Genomic DNA, 18,676 nt, shown 5'->3' on the forward strand with positions numbered 1-18,676 from the left:
ACTGAATTTTAGAAGTTATGTACTGACAAATTACATAGCATGTTGAATTTATTGCTTAACTAGTAAGTCTGAATTTCGAGTTGGCTTGTGAGAATGACTAAACTGAAAGGCATTTTAAAAAGTTGCTATATATATTTATAGTCACAGTTAACAAATAATCTTTTAGGGTGATTTTATATAAGTTAATCATTTGTAATTTGTGTATCTAGAAGTACTTTCTCTGACAAATACCTTTTAGTGATTTGTATTCCTTTTTAGCGAAGTATCCTATGTCACCTCCCTGAAAACTTTAGTGTTTTAAGAGTTGTTTTATAGAAATGGAATTTTTCGATAAATAGAAAGTAAGAGGGGAACATTTGTTACTGTGTTAAATGAAACTACACTTTTACCCTGATTGACTGAAATAACAGAATGCTATCTTATTTCACAATTTTCTTCTTTACAGATCGCTAATATATTATGTATATTGTTATATCCAGGCCTTATTCTGATTGACTATGGACATTTTCAGTATCCTTTACTAATTTAGAAATGAAGTCAAATGCATCTTATAAAATCTAGGCTCAGTTTGTATAATGTTATCATCTAGTAATCTCTTATTTACTAGGGTACTTGCTTATATAAAATATTTTCACAATGGTATATAAGAATCTCTTCACCAAGTTTTTACTTGAAGGGTAAAGTATAGATTTATTAAAAGTAGAATTGCTTTTTCACACCTGTTTGGTTTGATAACTGCTTAGCTCTTCTGGAGAGTTGGAAAAAGAGTGCCAGATATGATTATGCTCTCCTAATTTGAAAAAGGTGTAACATATCTTCTATCTTTTGTAAAAGTTATCTGACACTGACAAAGGAAAAACCATCTTATAATTTTTTGAGTCTTAAAACAAGATGTTTAACAGATAGTGGTAGCTGAAAGCTTCAGGAAACTGAAACTGAATAATTAAAATTTGCTGTGTGGATTTTGTGTGTGTAATTTTTGATCCCTAAAGTAAGGAACATTCAAATAAACAAACAAATCTTAGAGAAAAATTGATAAAATCTTTACATAGCTCTCCAGTTGTCTTCTAATGTATTAAATGTTACTTGCCATCTATCTCTGTCTATCCCAAAAGAAAACAAAGACAATTCACAGCAACATGATTGCTTAATTAATAGCTTTTCCTTTTGATGCCAATCTATTTGTTATAATAAAATTAATATGTGTATCTGTCAAAAGACATGCAAGATATTCAAACCTATAGTTTTTATCATATTTTGTTCTATCCACTTTCTTAATTGAGCTCTTTTTTATTTTATGTTTTGGCATTGTGAAATCAGGGCTATCTGATACTCTGATATTATCAAAAACATTGTATAAAGAAATGGAAAAAAGATGTCGACAAGAGTTTAAAAATTATTTTCTTTGAAGTATAACAGCCACACAGAAAAGTGCACAAAATGTAAATGTGCAGCTCAGTGAATTGGCAATCTATTACCTGCATCAAGAAATAGAACATTGACTGCCATATCCAAAACACACCTTTACACTTCTCAAGTATTTCTCCCTCCTCTTTTCCTATACTAACTGCTAACACTAGCGTTTCCCACTTTTTTGAACTTTATGTAAGAGGGACAACACAGTAGGTATTTCTTTTCGTTTTGTGTTTTGGTTCAACATTCTGTTTGTGAGAGTTACCCATGTAGTTGTATGTAGCTGCAGTTTGTTCACTTAACATTGTTTACAGTGTTCCATTGCACGAATACATGAAACTCCATTACCGATAGACATTTGAATTGCTTCAGGTTTTGGCTATGTTGAATATGCTGCTATGAATATTCTTATAAATGTCTCTTTGTACACATATGTATTTCTTATGAGTGGAATTGCTGAATTATAGTGTGTGCACATGTTTAATTTTAGATATTCCCAGATGGTTTTTATAACACTCCCATTAGCAGTAGTGTAGAAGTTCTAGGTGCTCATCTTCACCAATTGTCACTTTATTTTAACCTTGTGGTAAATTTGTGGTGGTATCTCCTCTGTGATTTGAATCAAATTCTTGAAGTTTTGGGGATTATGTCATTTATGGGCACTCATTTTTTAAATCACTTTGTACTTTATTTTTCTCATTTGTAAAAAAGGGATACTAATAACCTTTACTTTGTAAACTTTTTGAGAATGAAGCGAATTAATTAATATTTGTAAAGCATTTAAAGCAGTACCTGGAAGATACTAAGCACTATAGAAGTATTTACTGCAATTTATCTGTTGTTACTGCTGCTGTTCTTACTATTTTTTACTTTTTGGGCTCTGAAATTTTACAGCCGTTTGTTTAGGTTATAGGTGTTTTTGACAGTTGTTTTAGACACTATGGGTAATTCATTTTGAAGTTTCAAATTCTTCAATTCTGGGAAATTCTCATATCTTTGATAATTTTCTCACTTCTTTCTTGAGCTGAAATTAGACAGGCAGATCTTTCTTCTATAGCATGAGCATCTCTTCTTGTCTTTTTATGGTTTGGAAGAACATCTTGACTTTATTGCTAACACTTCTATTAAATCTCATTATCTTAGATTTCAATTTGCTCTTTTTTTTTTTTTTTTTTTTTTTACTATTTTCTGAATTTTTCCATTTTTCTAGGGTCAATTTTTTCCCCTTTTCATTCAGGTCCTTTTCCTGTCTTAGGTTTTCCTTTCATGTTTAATGAATCCTAATGTATCTAATATATCTATTCTTATTTAAAAATAAGGCAGAAGAAAAAACTCATGTGAGGCCTTTATTTATTTGGCCCACTATAGGGTAAGTGGGCAGGAAGCTGACCTGTACACTTTGGGATCCTTAAATTTCAAAATGTGGAGGGCTTTGCACTATAGTGTTAACCTCTACAGTAGCTGCCCCAAACAGTTTATTTCCTTTCTTTGGAGAAATATTCCTTCTTCTGTTGCCTGGGGAGGGATAGGTGGTAAATGTTTTGGCGCCAGATCTTTGCACAGGAGTGAGGTAGGATCTAACTTCTTCATCTAGGGATTTTTAACTTATCTTCTTGTTTTCTTCTTAACATACTACTCAAGCTGTCTAACCTACTTGATGTTTCCAGAGTTCTCTAGGGGCTTGTAGGGTAGATTGGCTCCTTGCTCGCCTAGGCTTCTTCTGTGTATTCTCTAAGCTGTGGCTTCTTCCATCCCATTTTATTTATAACTACTTTTCTATTCTCTTTCTGTCTTATAGAAATGTGTTGAAATTTTTATCTATCGTAATCTATTTTCCTGTTCTCTTTATGGCTGTGAATTTATATTTTTCACAATTCCCTATCATTTTAAGGAGTCTCAGGATGGAGAGGAGGTAAATGTGAGTACTCAGCTCACCATTTTGAACTGAAAATTTAATCACGATTTTTTAAATAACAATATCGTTTCTAATCAAGTACATATATTAACTTATATTGATGCATATTATAGATGAAGTTTTGTGTTTTTATTTTTGAAGCATTGTTTTATTCTATAGATTTTGATATGCTGTTATAGTAATACTATGAAATAGTCTAGCAGAAGCAAAGCTATGTGTTACCTACTCAGAACTCTTTTAAATCTGAACAAATCAGTTGCTCTAACAGTAGATTTAATGTATTTGAGGCCATTATAGATAATTTGAAATGTTTATTACTTCAGTACTTGCATTTTTATTTAGAAATAGCTTTCATTGTATATATTATTTTAAAATTGTGTAAGAAATACACTCTATAAAATACAAAATATGTGTCCTTTTAATAATCGAGTTAATTTCCTTGACACAGGAACATATATAATTCTGTGAGTCTTGGCTTTGCTTTGTGGGGTGTTCTTGGAGTGTCTTATGACTGGGACCTTCTAGGGTCACTGGCATTTTGCTTAGCTATAAATTATAAACAGATGGAACTTTACCATTCCTTGCCATTTTTTTGCTTTTTACTTGGCAAGTGTTTTAAAAAAGGCCTCACAGGAAAGGGGTGAGTGGCTTTTAAACATTGGAATTTTTAAAAAATTACAGAACTTCTTTGGCATACTTACCTGGAGGAAGGTGGTCTTCCACTTTGCCTTTCGGTGATTTCTTTTTAATGTGTCGCTTATGGCATGAGTGGGAAGAGAGATTGTCATGTTCTATATTAATTTATTTTAAATCTTCATAATTAAAAAAATATTTTGATCAATGTACATTTATTGGAGGTAATATGGGTTGGCTTGTTATAGCATTATTGTAGGATTTCATCCTTCAAGAGCATATTACATTGTATGCTTAGTAGCAGTAATCCCAATTTGACATTTTTTTTTTTCATGGGTGCATGGGAATGACATCTAAGTTAAATGTTAATTAGTGTGGTGGTAGTCTTTTCATTGGAGAAGTGCACATCTTAATGGTTTTGAATTTCTTAACTCTGATTTGAATAGACTCCCATCTTAAATCTATATTGGTGGCATAGATTTATCATTATTTTACATTTGCATTAATTATATTTAATGAGACTCAGATTGATTTCTCAGAATTATTAACCTCTCCCTGTCTTACTGGTTACATTTTTGTTCTAGGTTCGTGTTGTTAATTAAGCTGGCTTGTACTGTTGTGGCTTCCTTCATTTTTTGCTGGCTGCCATTCTTTACAGAAAGTGAACAAACCCTGCAAGTTCTAAGAAGACTCTTTCCAGTTGATCGTGGATTATTTGAGGCATGTTTAAAAACTCTTACTCCTTTCTGTTATAATACCTTTCCTGTGACCTCTGGCGATTTCCTGTGGAAGACTCACAAAGAATAGTAACTTCAGCTGCTCTCCTCTTGCAGTCATTCCTTGCCAATTATTTAATCCAGTATATAATCTCTTGCTCAGCTGGCATTTTCTACTACATTACATGCATAGATAATATTTATTTCATCATGAGATCCATAATTCAGTTATACATTTTTCTAAAGAAATAGGGTCCCTAATGAAGGCATGAGAAGTTGCAGCCACAAAGTTAACAGCTCTGTGATTTTTTGGTTTAAATTCTCTTTTTAGTCTTAGGAAATTATTTATTAAACTAATAATCATATTTGCAAGAAAGATCTCATAATTCCTTATGAGATATATAACCTTCATCCATAGTCATTTTTAATGAGAATCTTTCATTTCATTTAATGAGAGCTTAATCACTCTTGTTAAATTTTTATTATAATTTGCTGATTTAGGTTTAGTAATTAAATTAAACAAACCATTTTTCTGAAACAAAAAGGCCATTTAATAAAGTTAGACAAGGACAACATATTTATAGATAATTTGCTTTTGAATAAACATTTCTTTTAAAAAGAATTAGAAAAGCATATTGATCTTTCTAATTTTTGAATATTTAAATTGCTAAAGAATATCTTTCAATGGATCTATAAGGAGATAGAAACAGCATTTTGAAAGAGACTAAGAGAGTTTGGTGTTGTGAAGGAACAGGCATGTGACGTGTATGTCGATGGAGATGCTGCTGCTGATGATACTGATCATCATAAATAATCACTATTATCACCACACTTACTAGGTGCCAGAGACCTCACATGTGATTTTATTTGAACCTTATAATACCTCTGAGGTAGCTATCGTATTCACTTTAGAGATCAGAAAACTGAGGTCATATAGCTAGTTCATGGCAGAGCTGTGATTCGAACTTTGAACATTGTGCTCCTAACTTCTTTATATTTCCTCTGACTTTAATTCCCGTTTGCCCTGAGAATACTTGCGGGTGGCACTTGTGGCTGTAGCGTTTACCCTGAGATAACTCACAGATTACAGTCCTAAGCTTGCCCCCAAAGTTTGCCATGAAATATCTCACTTTAATTATTATTTTCTAATCGCTCTAGTATATCGATAGTCTTTGGAAACAAATGACATCATTCTGTTTATAGCATTCTGTTTTTAGTAGTGGTATTTCCATGTGCAAAATAAAATAATTCTCAATCACTGAAAATGTCAAATCCTAGAAAATGTAGCATTCCTACGTATGATGTTAAATGAATGCTGGCAGCGAGTTGCACTTTTTTTCTTTTCTAAATGGGAAAAGGGATAACACTTAATCTAAAGAAAAGTTTAATTCTCCATGTAAGCTGCTTGGTTATTTGCCTTATCTTCCATTTCAGAAATGGTATTTATCATGATAATTATAAAAATTAGTATCAAACATGTTTAATGGTATTGCTGGTCACCTCCATTCACTAGTCCTCAAAATCTGAAGAGCATTTTCTTTGATCTGACAGGGAAGTAGGATGGCACAGCTGTCAGTGATAGTTACCTTCTTGATGTTACACCTTCACAGCTATGCAGAGGATGGTTTCATGAGCAGAGTGCTGTACTTACAAGTTTAATTTGCTAATGTCTTTAAACTTCTTGACTTATTAGCAATTAATTCTTGTCATTGGTGGTAGCTAGAAGGTTACACTGGATAATTTCAGGTGTACGATATATGTGTTCAACAAATGTGTTCAACAAATTAGGAAAACAGAAGATTTCTAGAAAAATTTCCAAAGATGAATAACCTCATTATTTAGGGATAGTGTGCTGTTCTTTGAAAAATATTAAATGTCTTTTGGGAGTGTCTAGATTATGATTGGCTAGTGATTTCGATCAACTCCCATTACAAAAAAAAAAAAAATGTGCATGTGTTTGTGTATGTTTGTATATGCATTACTTGGAGAGTTTGATCAACTTAGTTATAAAACTGTGAACAAAAACTTCACGTTTTCAAAAGTTTATTTAGAGATTATGGGCTGGACTTTGTAGAGTTTAATATTTCTTTTAATTATATCAGAATATAAAACTAACAAATCTGTTTTAAGGATAAAGTAGCCAATATTTGGTGCAGCCTCAGTGTCTTTCTGAAGATAAAGGATATTTTGCCACGTCACATCCAGATAATAATCAGGTAAGAGATACAAAAGTTTGCACATAGTGTTTTATATGCTTTTTTCTCTGAAAGTATTACGGTAATATCTCATTTACCTGGCTCCATTAGAAAATGAGGAGTTCTTCATTAATGAGTTTTCCACATAATGTGAACCTACCCCTACATATAACAAAACTCTTATATTTGCAATATTTTCTGTGAAAATCTTCCTGTATCGTTGCCTGATTCTCTCCTCCTTAAGCAGAAAGTATGCTAAATTTGATTTAACATTATTTTGAAGAGTTGTGAGTGTTAGTGGTATATCAGTCAGGGTTCAACTAGAGAAGAAGGAATAGGAGATCAGTGTGTGTGTATAGGAATTTATTATGTGAAATTGGCATACACAATTGTGGGGACTGGCTAAGCAAACTGGAAGTCCACAAGGCAGACATTCAGGAAGGAATATTTAGGAGGAATGAAGAGCAATTCAGACCCAGCTGCTGATAAGAATCTCTGAGTTTAGGGATGGCCTAAGCCTTCTTTGAAAGGCTTCTAACTCATTAAGTCAGGCCACCCAAATCTATGTTCCTTTAGATTAATTTAAGACCAACTATTGAATAGGGACTTTTATTAGATCTGCATAATCTCTTTCCAGCAGCACCAAGATTCGTGTTTGAATAACTGGGAGGCGTGTGTGCATGCTACAAAATGGGTGCTGCCTCCCTCTGCTCTCCAGTTCTCTCACGAAAAATATCCACTTTGGCCCACTGTGACAAGGAACTGTAGTTCAGCCTAGCCAAGTTGACACACCACGAGTGGGAAAGTCAGTTACTGTACTGCATTATAATACTTGTTTTCAGGGCTTTCAAAGGCCGTTTGCCGTGGTACTAAAGGGCTCCAAATGGCTCTGCTTGTTATTTTTCCTTCCTGCCCATCAGCCATCACTAGGAAAAGCTCTAGCAGCTTCCTGCTCCATTTCTAACTTGCTCTTTTTAATTTACCATGGGCTTGAAAATCAAATAATCAACTTTTGCAAAATGAGGGCTGGAGAGATTCTTTTATGAGTACATTTTATGAGTGTTTGTGTTACAAATATAGCAATGTCTCTTTATACCTGGTGGTTTTCTTATTTTGAGTGTTTGATAATTAACTTTTAGCTATCTGTCAGTGATATCCTTATTTACTAAATAGTAAAATAACATAAGCAATATTTAGTACTATGTTTTGTATTATATAATCATTAAAGAGTATACATACTTCAGTGTGTGGATTTTACTTAAATGTTAGTTGGTCTTAAATTTAAAAAATAAAAATAAACTTTAATTCGAAATCAGCTTAAGTTGATAAGTAATATGATCTTTATAGTTTAAAAAATGTCTTTAATTTAGCTATATACCTTGCAAAGAAAATAAATATTTTATCTTTATTCATTTTTTAGCTTTTGTTTTACATTTTTGAGCCTGCTTCCTGCATGTATAAAATTAATACTTCAGCCCTCTCCCAAAGCATTCAGATTTACTCTGGTAAGTTTCTCATTACTTTAGATACTTAATTCTTGGTGCAGCTGATCTTTTAAAAATAGAGATAATTATTTTCTTGTTCTGAACAGGATTTATTGGATTCAGAAATAAGACATTCATTAATTTGGTGAACATTTATTAAGTGTCTGACATACTTATGTGCTGTGTTGGGCACTAGGCTGAGCAATCAGAATCTTTCAGTTTATTTCAACAACTATTTGGTTCTGCTTTGTATTACTCAATGAGGGAATACAAAGACGAAAACAGTGGTAATAGACCTATGCTTAAATAATTATGTGGTAAGCAGATGGTATTAAGTTCTATCAGATACAAATTAAGTGCTGTGATAGTATGGGAAAAGGAGATATTACCTACGGGGCAGATGTTAGCTTTTTAGAGCAAGTGGGACTGGAGTCAAATTTTGAAAGCTGAGCAAGATTTGGAATAGGTTAGATAGCAGAAGAGAATTCAAGGAGGAAGAGCTTGAAGGGCGTGAAGGCACAGAAGTAGGAAAGGATAGGGAGTGCTCTGGGAGTAGCTACTAAACAGTGAGATTTGTGTGGCTTCGTGTGTATGTGTGTGTGTGTTTTGAGGAGATACAGTGAGAGATGAGTTAAAAAGGGTCAAACTGTATAAGAGCTTGAGTGTCAGGCTGAACAAATTGGAGTTTGATTTGTGTGCAAGAGGAGCCAAAGACTTTTGAGAAGGAGAAGGGACAGATCTCTGTTTTAGGAAGATGTCTTGTGTCAGTTTGAAGATGGATTGATTCTATTTCCTACTGTTTAGGGTTTCTCTGGGTGGGTTTATAAATTCTTCTCCGTGGTATTTCAGTGGTACTTAAAATTTTGTTCTTGTGTGTCTTCACCTATAAAATGACATTTAAGAGATATCTTTTAATATGTCAAGAAAATTTAGTTTACAAAAACAGTAAGTCAGTGGACTTTATAAGGGGACAACATTTTAGAAATTAGGGTTTCAGTTCTGGGATTGATACTTATTAACATTGCATTCTAAAAACAGCCTTGAGCATAGCATTATAATAAAATATTCAAAAGTGTATATCATTAGCACAGTGCAAAAAAGGTAGTTTAATGTTCTTGTTTTCTTTTTATTGACGATTTCTGTTATTTCATTCTGTGAGTGAACTCTGAGCATACTAAGTCATCTACAGTTAATATTCCATAGGACTTTTAGAACAGGAGGGATATGGTTAGTAATGCTCTGATGTCTTTAGTAGGTCTAACTTGAAATATTTGCAAGCTTATGTAAGATTATGTTATTTTTCTAGGAAGTGGCATGCTAAATAAAGGTATATTTAAAAGGTAATGGAATGGAATTTCAGAGTTTGAGTAACTGTGGCAGTGCTAGAGATGATTACTTTTAGTATTATAAGCCAGAAAACATTTTATTTCTCTGAATTTCCTAATTTTATTTAGTTTGCTATGTTTTAATATAAGCCACTGTGTTTAAAAACTAAAAAAGATTTATCCTAATGACTTTTGTTATTTTTTTTTGGTTGATATTTTGAATTCTTATTGAATACTTCTGAGAGCTTTAAAAACATTTCCCATTATAATTAAAGTGTTTTCCTTTCAATGAAGATGGAATTATTTTCAATTCAATTCTCAATATAAGTCTATAATTGAGGCAATTGATAGTATGAATACCAATTTAGCTATTGCAACAAAATAATTTATATTTATTCAAGTAATGTTTATTGAGTGCTCTCTAATGTGCCAGGTCCTTTTCTAGGTAGTGGCATGTAAGTGAATGACGGTTAACTTCCCTGCTTTCTTAATTAAGGCCTTTCATGCTAGCAGCAGAAATACAATAAACAAAATAAATCAGTTAACAAAGTATCTGGGAGTAATGAGGGCTATGAAGAAAATAGTGTTATGTGAAAAGACTGCTGATGGGGTTTGGTTAGGGAGCACTACTTTAGATTGAGTAAGGGAAGGCCTTTCTAGGGAAGTGACATTTGAGCCTAGAACTGAATGGCCAACCAAAAAGAAGGAGCTCTGACTTGATAAAAACAAAGTTTTCCTTAAGAGAGGAACACATTTGACATGTTGGAGGCATAAATGACAGGTATAAAGTGGCTAGTGTAAAGTGAGTGAGAGACACAGTAATAGACTGGAAGAAGCAGGCAGGACCCAGATAACCCAAGACTTTGGATTTTATTCTAAGTGTAATAGGAAGCTATTGGAGGAATTTAAACTTGGAAAGGCACACGATCTGACATGGTATCTGAGTGGAGAATGGACTGTAAGCTGTTGAGTGTTACCAGTTAGGTGGTTATTGCAGTAGTCCAAGAGGAAGATAGGGGTGGCTAGACTGCCCTTCAACCACCATTAGCAGAGGAGAATGGAGAGAAGTGGGTGCATATTTGTATTTAGGAGGTGGTGTAGATAGGATTTGCTGATGGATTGACTGTATAGCATGTATAAGGTACTGATTTAGGGTTTTACTTGAACTGGATTTGCTATGTATAGATAGAGCTCTCATATATAGAATATAAACTTCTGAAAATAAATTTAAGTAACTTTTATTTAAAACCCCAAATAGCACATTACTTTATAAAACATTTAATATATTTTATTGAAGTGCACATTTTAAAAACACTGAAATAGATTTGTTTTGCCAGTTTTAGATTTTGACCTTGTCCTTAATGCTTTTTAATTTAAATTGTCAGAGATTCCAAGTAAGGAGAAACATATGATTGTCGTGTCTGAAGTACTTTTTAGTTTTGTTTGTTAACGACAGTCTCAATGAGCTTGTTTTTAGATGGTTAAGTACAGTTTTATCATCAGTTTTTTCAAAAAATATTTGATTATTATATTTGAATAAAATATGCATATTAGTGTTGCATATACATTTTCCTTCTGGATAGAAGCCACATTAAACTTTAAAGTTTTAGTGAAATAAATTTTACTCAGATTCATAATTAAATTGCTATTAAATTTTACACGTTATCTCTTTCTCCTCCCCACTTTTCCTTAAAGGTTACCTGTGCACTATCATTCTTTTTATTTTCTTTCCACGTACATGAAAAGTCCATTCTCTTGGTATCATTGTAAGTAAAAATGTTTCAATTGTTTTATTTATTTATTATTACGTATTTATAATATGTAAATAAATTTATTACTTACCTATAATCACCTAAGTGCAAAATAAAACTACACGAATGTTAAATATAGTTGCATAAAATTATTTCATAAAATCAAGTTTTTGAATGATCTTTTATAATTTCATTTCTTTATACTTTAAACTGAAAAATTTCATAGACTTATTGATATACTTCTTATTTCTTCCTGTTTCTTCATATATATTTTCTATATGCTAATACAAAATATTTCTTTCAAAGAGGCTTTCCTCAGATTGGAGACTGTTTGTCATTTTTGCCTTTTTCATTTTTTTCATTTCCACATCTCTTCAGTTGCCTCTTTCTCTCCATTCACCTCTCTATGGGCTTTCATGTCATGCCTCTTTTTCTTTTGTCAGAACTTTTGGTTAGACTCTGTTGGCAGTCTCTAACCAGACTACTTTGTTTTAGGACCATTAAAATTTTTTCCTGGTCTTCATAGAAATTGGCTGATGGTTGAGGGTATATTATCTCAATATTAAAATAGCGTTTACTCAGAATTATGGGAATATTCAATCCTGCCCCAGATCAGTCCCAACCCACAACCACTCCACCCCTCACCCTGTTCGCTAGGTTCTTGTGGAAGATATATGTACAGAATGACGAATGACAAATGAAGAAAGTATTGCTTTTATTAGGTGGAGCTTTGGACTGAAATCTCAGTGCATAGCTTTAGTAAGCTGGGCTGGCCTATGTAGAAAGTTCATTTGCTCTGTACAAAGTAGGATCAAATCGTTGCAGCCTGGGAGGACAGCTTGATGTCATCCCCCAAAGTCTAAACCTGAGTTACCGTTACGTGAGATTAGGCTGACCCTATACAAATCCCTAGTGCCAGGGGATAGAACTATAGAGGAGAGGTACTGCTTTCAAATATGTATATTTTCTCTAGAATTTCTACCTCATAGAAAGGCACCCTATTCAGTGACCTGTTATCTGACTATTCAAATTAGCCTTTGGGCCCTGAATTTCTGGGGATCATACTCTAAAACTATACCTAGAATATTTTTAACAGTGTATGACTTTAACATAATTTTGGTCATCTATTTTAAAGTTAGCATTAAAAGTTCCTCTTGACCTGGTCCCAGTTAATCTATCATTAAACAAATATTTCATTAAATAAATATTTATTGAGTGCCTACCATTTGCTAGGTACTGTTATATGCACTTGGGATATATCTGTGAACAAAACAGTTAAAAATCTCTACTTTTTTAGCTTTCATTCTTAAGGACAGATACTAATTATTAAGTAAAAACAAGAAATTAGTGTGTTAGAAGGTAATAAAGGCCATGAGGGAGAAATAAAACAGGGCAAGGGAAGATGGGAGCACCAGAGGTGGGGGTATAGGAGCAAGTGCAGGTTGTAATTTTAAATGTGATGTCAAGGTAGGCCACACTGAGGAGATATGTGGACTGGAGGAGGTGAGGGAGTTAGCTGTGAGGATATCTGGGAGAATAACATTCTTGACAGAGGGAACAGCCAGTGCCACGGCCCAAGATGGAACTATGCCTTCTGGAGTGAACAACAGAGTGGTCAATGTGGCCAGAATGCAGTGGTCAGAGTAGGGAGTAATAGAAGGTCAAATCGAAGTGCTAACAGGAGTGCAAATTATCTAGGACTTTATGGGCTATATTAGGAATTTTAGCTTTTATTGTGAAAGAAATGGGGAACCATGGAAGGGTTTTGAGGAATCTGACTCACAGAAACTCATGGAAACTGAACTCAGAAACAGAGAGTAGATATGTAGTTGCCAGGGAGTGGTAGGGAACATGGGTGAAGGTAGTCAAAGGGTACGGACTTTCATAAATAAGTTCTGGAGATCTAATGTACAGCATGGTGGCTATAATTAACAATAGTTAACAGGTATTATATACGTGAACGTTGCTAAAAGGGTAGATCTTAAAAGCTCTCACCACACACAGAAGGTAACTGAGTTGACAGATGTGTTAATTAACCTTACTGTGGTAAAACCTACATGAAATTATCACATTGTACACTTTAAAGTTGCACAACATTATATGTCAATTATATCTCAATAAAGCTGGGGGAAGAAAGGACACAAGGTGATCAGTTGTATCAGATGCTGCTAATAGGTCAAGATGAGGGCTGAGAATAGATTGTTTGCCTTCGCAAAATGGAAGTCACCGGTGACTTTGACAAGGTTAGTGTTGGTGAAGTGATGCAGGCAAAAGCCTGATTTGGGTGGGTTTAAGAAATGATGAGAGAAGACACGTATAGATAATTTTTTTTTTAAAGAAATGACTTATATATGTATTTTTAAAATTGTGGTAAAATATACCATTAGTACATTTACAGTGTGCAACCATCAACACTGTCTACTTCCAAAACATTCATCATCCTGAAAGGAAAACCCATGCCTATTTCTTTAAATAATGTTTTAAATTTTTCAGTTACAGTTGACATATTATATTAGCTTCAGTTATACAACATGGCGATTAGACATTTATATATCTTTTAAAGTGGTCACCCCAATAAATCTAGTACTCATCTGACATCCTACATAGTTATTACAATATTATTGATTAACCCCATGCCTATTAAGCAGTCACTCTACATTTTCCCCTCCCCCAACACTTGTAAGAGTTTTTTCAACTACTTACTAACACAAGGTAGTATTATTACCATTTGTAGACAAGAAAAAAGGTTAAATTAATCATCTGTTCAAGGTCATACAGTAAGTTAGGGGCAGAGATGGAACTAGGACTCAGGTCTTCTAGGTAGTCCTCTTCCTGAGCATCTCTGCAGTTGAGTCCAGATGGCAGTGGGACTAGGGGTTGGTGGTAAGGTCACAGAGTTTGCACGTATGACCCTAAATTGCTCTTTGAAAAAGCTGGTGGCTCCATTTACGCTTCCTGTTCCTATATTGTTGCTCTTTTCATGTAGCCTCTTCCTATTGTCTTTTTCCTCTTTTCTTTTATTCTATCATCATAAACTTGTTTTCCTTTATAATTCTTTGCCTCTGCTGTCCTTCCTTCAGCAGATGATGACCTTGTTATACCTTTAGTTTTTAACTTAGCTGAGTGATAGATAATGTGGAGGATCATAAAAAAGTTTGAAAACCACTGTACCAGGAATTCATTTCATATTTAACAAGTAGGGTGAAATACATGAAAAACCTCTTTCTCTGAATGTTGAGATCTGTTTATCTGATCCTTTCTTTAAGCTACTGTGTATATGACAGAGATCAAATATTTCATTAATGGAATACTGAAAGAAGCATATTTCCAGTTATCAGAAGTTGACACCTTCTCTGTTTATACTCATTTAGTTCAAACTGATAGTTATAAAAAAGTGACTCAAGAGTCCATATAGAGACCTTGCTGGTTATTTTTGGTATTTGTTTTTAGCTACCCCAAAAATCAGACCGATAAATGTGCTTATATAATATTTTACAGGTAAGAACTGAAATTATATTCTATAATATTAAAATACTTTTTCTTTATCATTTTAGTCCTGTCTGCTTAGTTTTAAGTGAGATTCCTTTTATGTCTACTTGGTTTTTACTTGTGTCAACATTTAGGTGAGTAAAACCAATTTCAACATAATATTTTCAGTATAGTTCTTATAAAGTCATTTAAAACTTTTTTACAAAGTGATTATGGTTTGAATTGACACTTTTCTTTCGATGTTTTTTTCTACTTACCCTTACAGTATGCTACCTCTTCTATTGAAGGATGAACTCCTAATGCCTTCAGTTGTGACTACGATGGCATTTTTTATAGCTTGTGCAACTTCCTTTTCAATATTTGAGAAGACTTCAGAAGAAGAACTGCAGTTGAAATCCTTTTCCATTTCTGTTAGGAGATATCTTCCATATTTTACTTTTCTTCCAAGAATTATACAACATTTGGTAAGCTGTTCAGTTTTTAAGGAATGGTAGTTAGCATGGAACTATTAAAAAATTAATATCTTTTTTCTTTTATAACCCTTTTAAGGTATAATTCATATAAATTCATACATAAATTCTACCCATTTAAAGTATGTAATTCAGTGGTTTTAAGTATGTATACAGAGTTGTACAACCATCACCTCATCTAATTTTAGATAATTTTCATCACGCCAAAAAGAAACCCTGTTTTCATTAGCAGTCATTCCCCATTCTACCCTTAGCCTTAACTTCCAGCCTCGGAAAGCCACTAATCTACCTTCTGTCTCTATAGATTTGCTTATTTGGACATTTCATATAAATGAATGTATTAGTCTGCTAGGGCTGCCATAGGTAATACCAAGGACCGGTGGCTTAAGCAACAGAAATTTACTTACTCACAGTTTTGGAGGCTAGATGTCCAAGATCAAGGTGTTACCAGCTTTGGCTTCTAGTGAGGCCTCTTTTTCTGGCTTATAGATGATGACCTTGATGTGTCCTCATATGCCTCGTCTGTGTGTGTGTGGGGAGGGGATTGAAAGAGTTCTTTGGTGTCTATTCCTCTTATAAGGACACTAGTTTGATCAGATGAGGGCCCTACCCTTAATTTAACCTCCCTAAAGTTTCTGTCTCCACACTGGAACACATTGGAGATTAGAGCATCGACATGTGAATTTTGTGGGGATACAGTTCAGTCCAAAACGTGGACTCATATGAAGTGTGGCCTTTTGTGACTGGCTTCTCTCACTTAGCATGTTTTAGAGGTTCATCTGTGTTGTAGCATGTATCAATACTTCATTCCTTTTTATTGCCAAATTATATTCCATTACATGAATATACCACATTTTGCTTATCCATTCATCAGTTGGACATTAGGTTGCTTTCACTTTTTGGCTGTTATGAATATGCTGCTGTGAAGATTTGTGTACAAGTTCATCAGTGCATACATGTTTTCATTTCCCTTAAGTATATAGTTAGGAGTGGTAATTCTATGTTTAACATTTTGAGAAACTGCACCTGTTTTCCAAAGTGCTGCATGTTCTATGTTTTCCCACCAGCAATTTATGAGGGTTCCAATTTTTCCACATCCTTCACAGCACTTGTTGTCTTTTTTATCATGGCCATCCTAGTGGGTGTGAAATGGTATTTCATTGTGGCTTTGATTTGCATTTCCATAGTTACTAATGATACTGAGTATCTTTTTATATGCTTTTTGACCTTTTGCATATCTTTGGAGAAATGCCTATTCAAATCCTTTGCCTATTTTAAATTGGGTTGTCTTTTTATTTTTGAGTTTTAAGAATTCTTTATACATTCTCAATATGGGGTCTTTTATTAGATATAGTATCCCAGTCTGTGGGTAGTCTTTGACTTCTTGGTGGCATCATTTGCAGCACAAAGTTTTGATTTTTATGAAGTCTAATATATCTTTTGTGTTTTGTGCTTCTGGTGTCATATCTAAGAAACATTAGTAACCAAAGTTCATGAAGATTTACTCATATTTTCTTTTAATTAAGAGGTTTATAGTTTTAGTTCTTTAGGTTATTGATTAGAGTTCATCTTTGTGTATGGGGTGTTATTGGAATCCCAACTTTATTAGTTGTTCTAGCATCAATGAATTATGTTGGCACCCTTGTTGAAAATCGGCTGATCCTAAATGTAAGGATTTATTTATGGACTCTCAGTTCTTATTGATCTATATGTCTACGCTCACGCCCGCACCACAGTCTGGATTACTATAGCTTTGTAGTTTTGAAATTGAAAATGAGTCCTCCAACTTTGTTCTTTTTCAGGATTGTTTTAGCTGTTCTACATCCCTATGTTTCCATATTATTTTTAGGATAAGCTTGTTAATTTTTCCAAAAACCCAGATGATATTTTGATAGGGATAGCTTTAAATCTGTATATCAATTTGTGGAGTATTAACATAATATTTTGTCATCCAACCCTAAAAAGATAAGATGTAATTCCATTTATTCTTTAGTTTCCTTCAACAGTATTCTGTAGTTTTGAGTGTACCCATCTTGCACTTTTGTTAAATTTATTTCTAAGTATTCTTTATGATGCTCTTGTAAATGGAATTTTCTTAATTTCATTTTCATAATGTTCATTGCTACTGTATACAATTGACTTTTTCACATGAAACATTCTGTGCTATAAGTTTTTTGTGGATTCCTTAATGATTTTTTATATACAAGATTATGTCATCTGCAAATCATAGTTTTACTTTCTTCTTCCCAATCTGGATGCCTTTTTTCCCCCTTGGCCACCCTGGCTAGACTCTCTAATACAGTGTTGAATACCATCGGCAAGAGTGGAGATCTTTTCTTCTTCATGATTTTAGGGGGAAAGCAATTAATCTTTCCCATTAACTATTATATTAGCTGTGGGTTTTTTATGAATGGTCTTTATTATTTGGTTAGGAAATTCTATTCCTAGTTTGGGTGTTTTTATTAGGGAAAGGTGTTGGATGTTGTAAACGCTTTTTATGTATCTAATGCATAAAGACAAATTTTAGGGAGGTTAATGTGTTTTTTACCTTTTATTTTATTAATATGGTATATTACATTGATTGCTTTTTGTATGTTGAACGAACCTCGCATTCGTGGGATAAGTCCCACTTGATCATTATGTATAATCCTTTTTTGTATATGCCACTGGTTTGGTTTTGCCAGTATTTTGTAAAAGACTATGTATCTATATTCATAAGGGATATTGGTCTGTAGTTTTCTAGTGATGTGTTTGTTTGGTTTTGGTATCAGGGTTAATACTTGCCTCATTGAATGAGTTGGGAAGTGTCCCATTTCTACTTTTTGGAAGAGTTTGTTAAGGATTGGTATTAATTCTTTTATAAATATTTAGTATAATTCACCAGTGAAGCCATTTGTGCCTCGGCCTTTCTTTGAGGGACTTTCAAAATGATTCATTCTTTTTGTTAAAGGTCTATTCAGTTTCTGTATATCTTGAGACAGTTTCAGTGGTGTGTCTTAAGAATCTGTCCATTTCATCCATGTTCTCTAATTTGGCTTACAGTCGTTCATAGTAATCTTTTATCCTTTTTTATTTTCATGTATGGTAGGTAGAGTGATATCCTTTTTTCATTTCTAGTTTTGGGAATTTGTACCCTCTCTCCTTTTTTTTGGCCAGTCTAGCTAAAGTTTGTTGGCTTCACTGATCTTTTTACAGAACCAACTTCTGGTCATTGATTTTTTCTGTTGTTTTTCTATTGTCTATTTCATTGATTTTCATTATAATTTTATAATACCCTTTCTCATA

The 18,676-nt window shown here is 33.5% G+C and overlaps 1 protein-coding gene across 2 annotated transcripts in view; it reads left to right on the top strand.

Moving 5' to 3' along the window:
• Positions 1-18,676, top strand: part of ALG6 (ALG6 alpha-1,3-glucosyltransferase) — a 41,837-nt gene that overhangs the window by 19,598 nt on the left and 3,563 nt on the right. For both annotated transcript variants that reach the window (XM_016140392.2, XM_016140394.2), the window contains 8 exons: positions 446-510; positions 3,783-3,968; positions 4,546-4,681; positions 6,808-6,893; positions 8,293-8,377; positions 11,377-11,447; positions 14,987-15,055; positions 15,187-15,385. In XM_016140392.2, the coding sequence (XP_015995878.2) occupies positions 446-510; positions 3,783-3,968; positions 4,546-4,681; positions 6,808-6,893; positions 8,293-8,377; positions 11,377-11,447; positions 14,987-15,055; positions 15,187-15,385 (897 nt within the window). The remainder of the gene's footprint in view (positions 1-445; positions 511-3,782; positions 3,969-4,545; positions 4,682-6,807; positions 6,894-8,292; positions 8,378-11,376; positions 11,448-14,986; positions 15,056-15,186; positions 15,386-18,676) is intronic.

This window comes from Rousettus aegyptiacus, unplaced genomic scaffold, assembly GCF_014176215.1.
Source record: "Rousettus aegyptiacus isolate mRouAeg1 unplaced genomic scaffold, mRouAeg1.p scaffold_m13_p_1, whole genome shotgun sequence".
Classification (NCBI taxonomy): domain Eukaryota; kingdom Metazoa; phylum Chordata; class Mammalia; order Chiroptera; family Pteropodidae; genus Rousettus; species Rousettus aegyptiacus.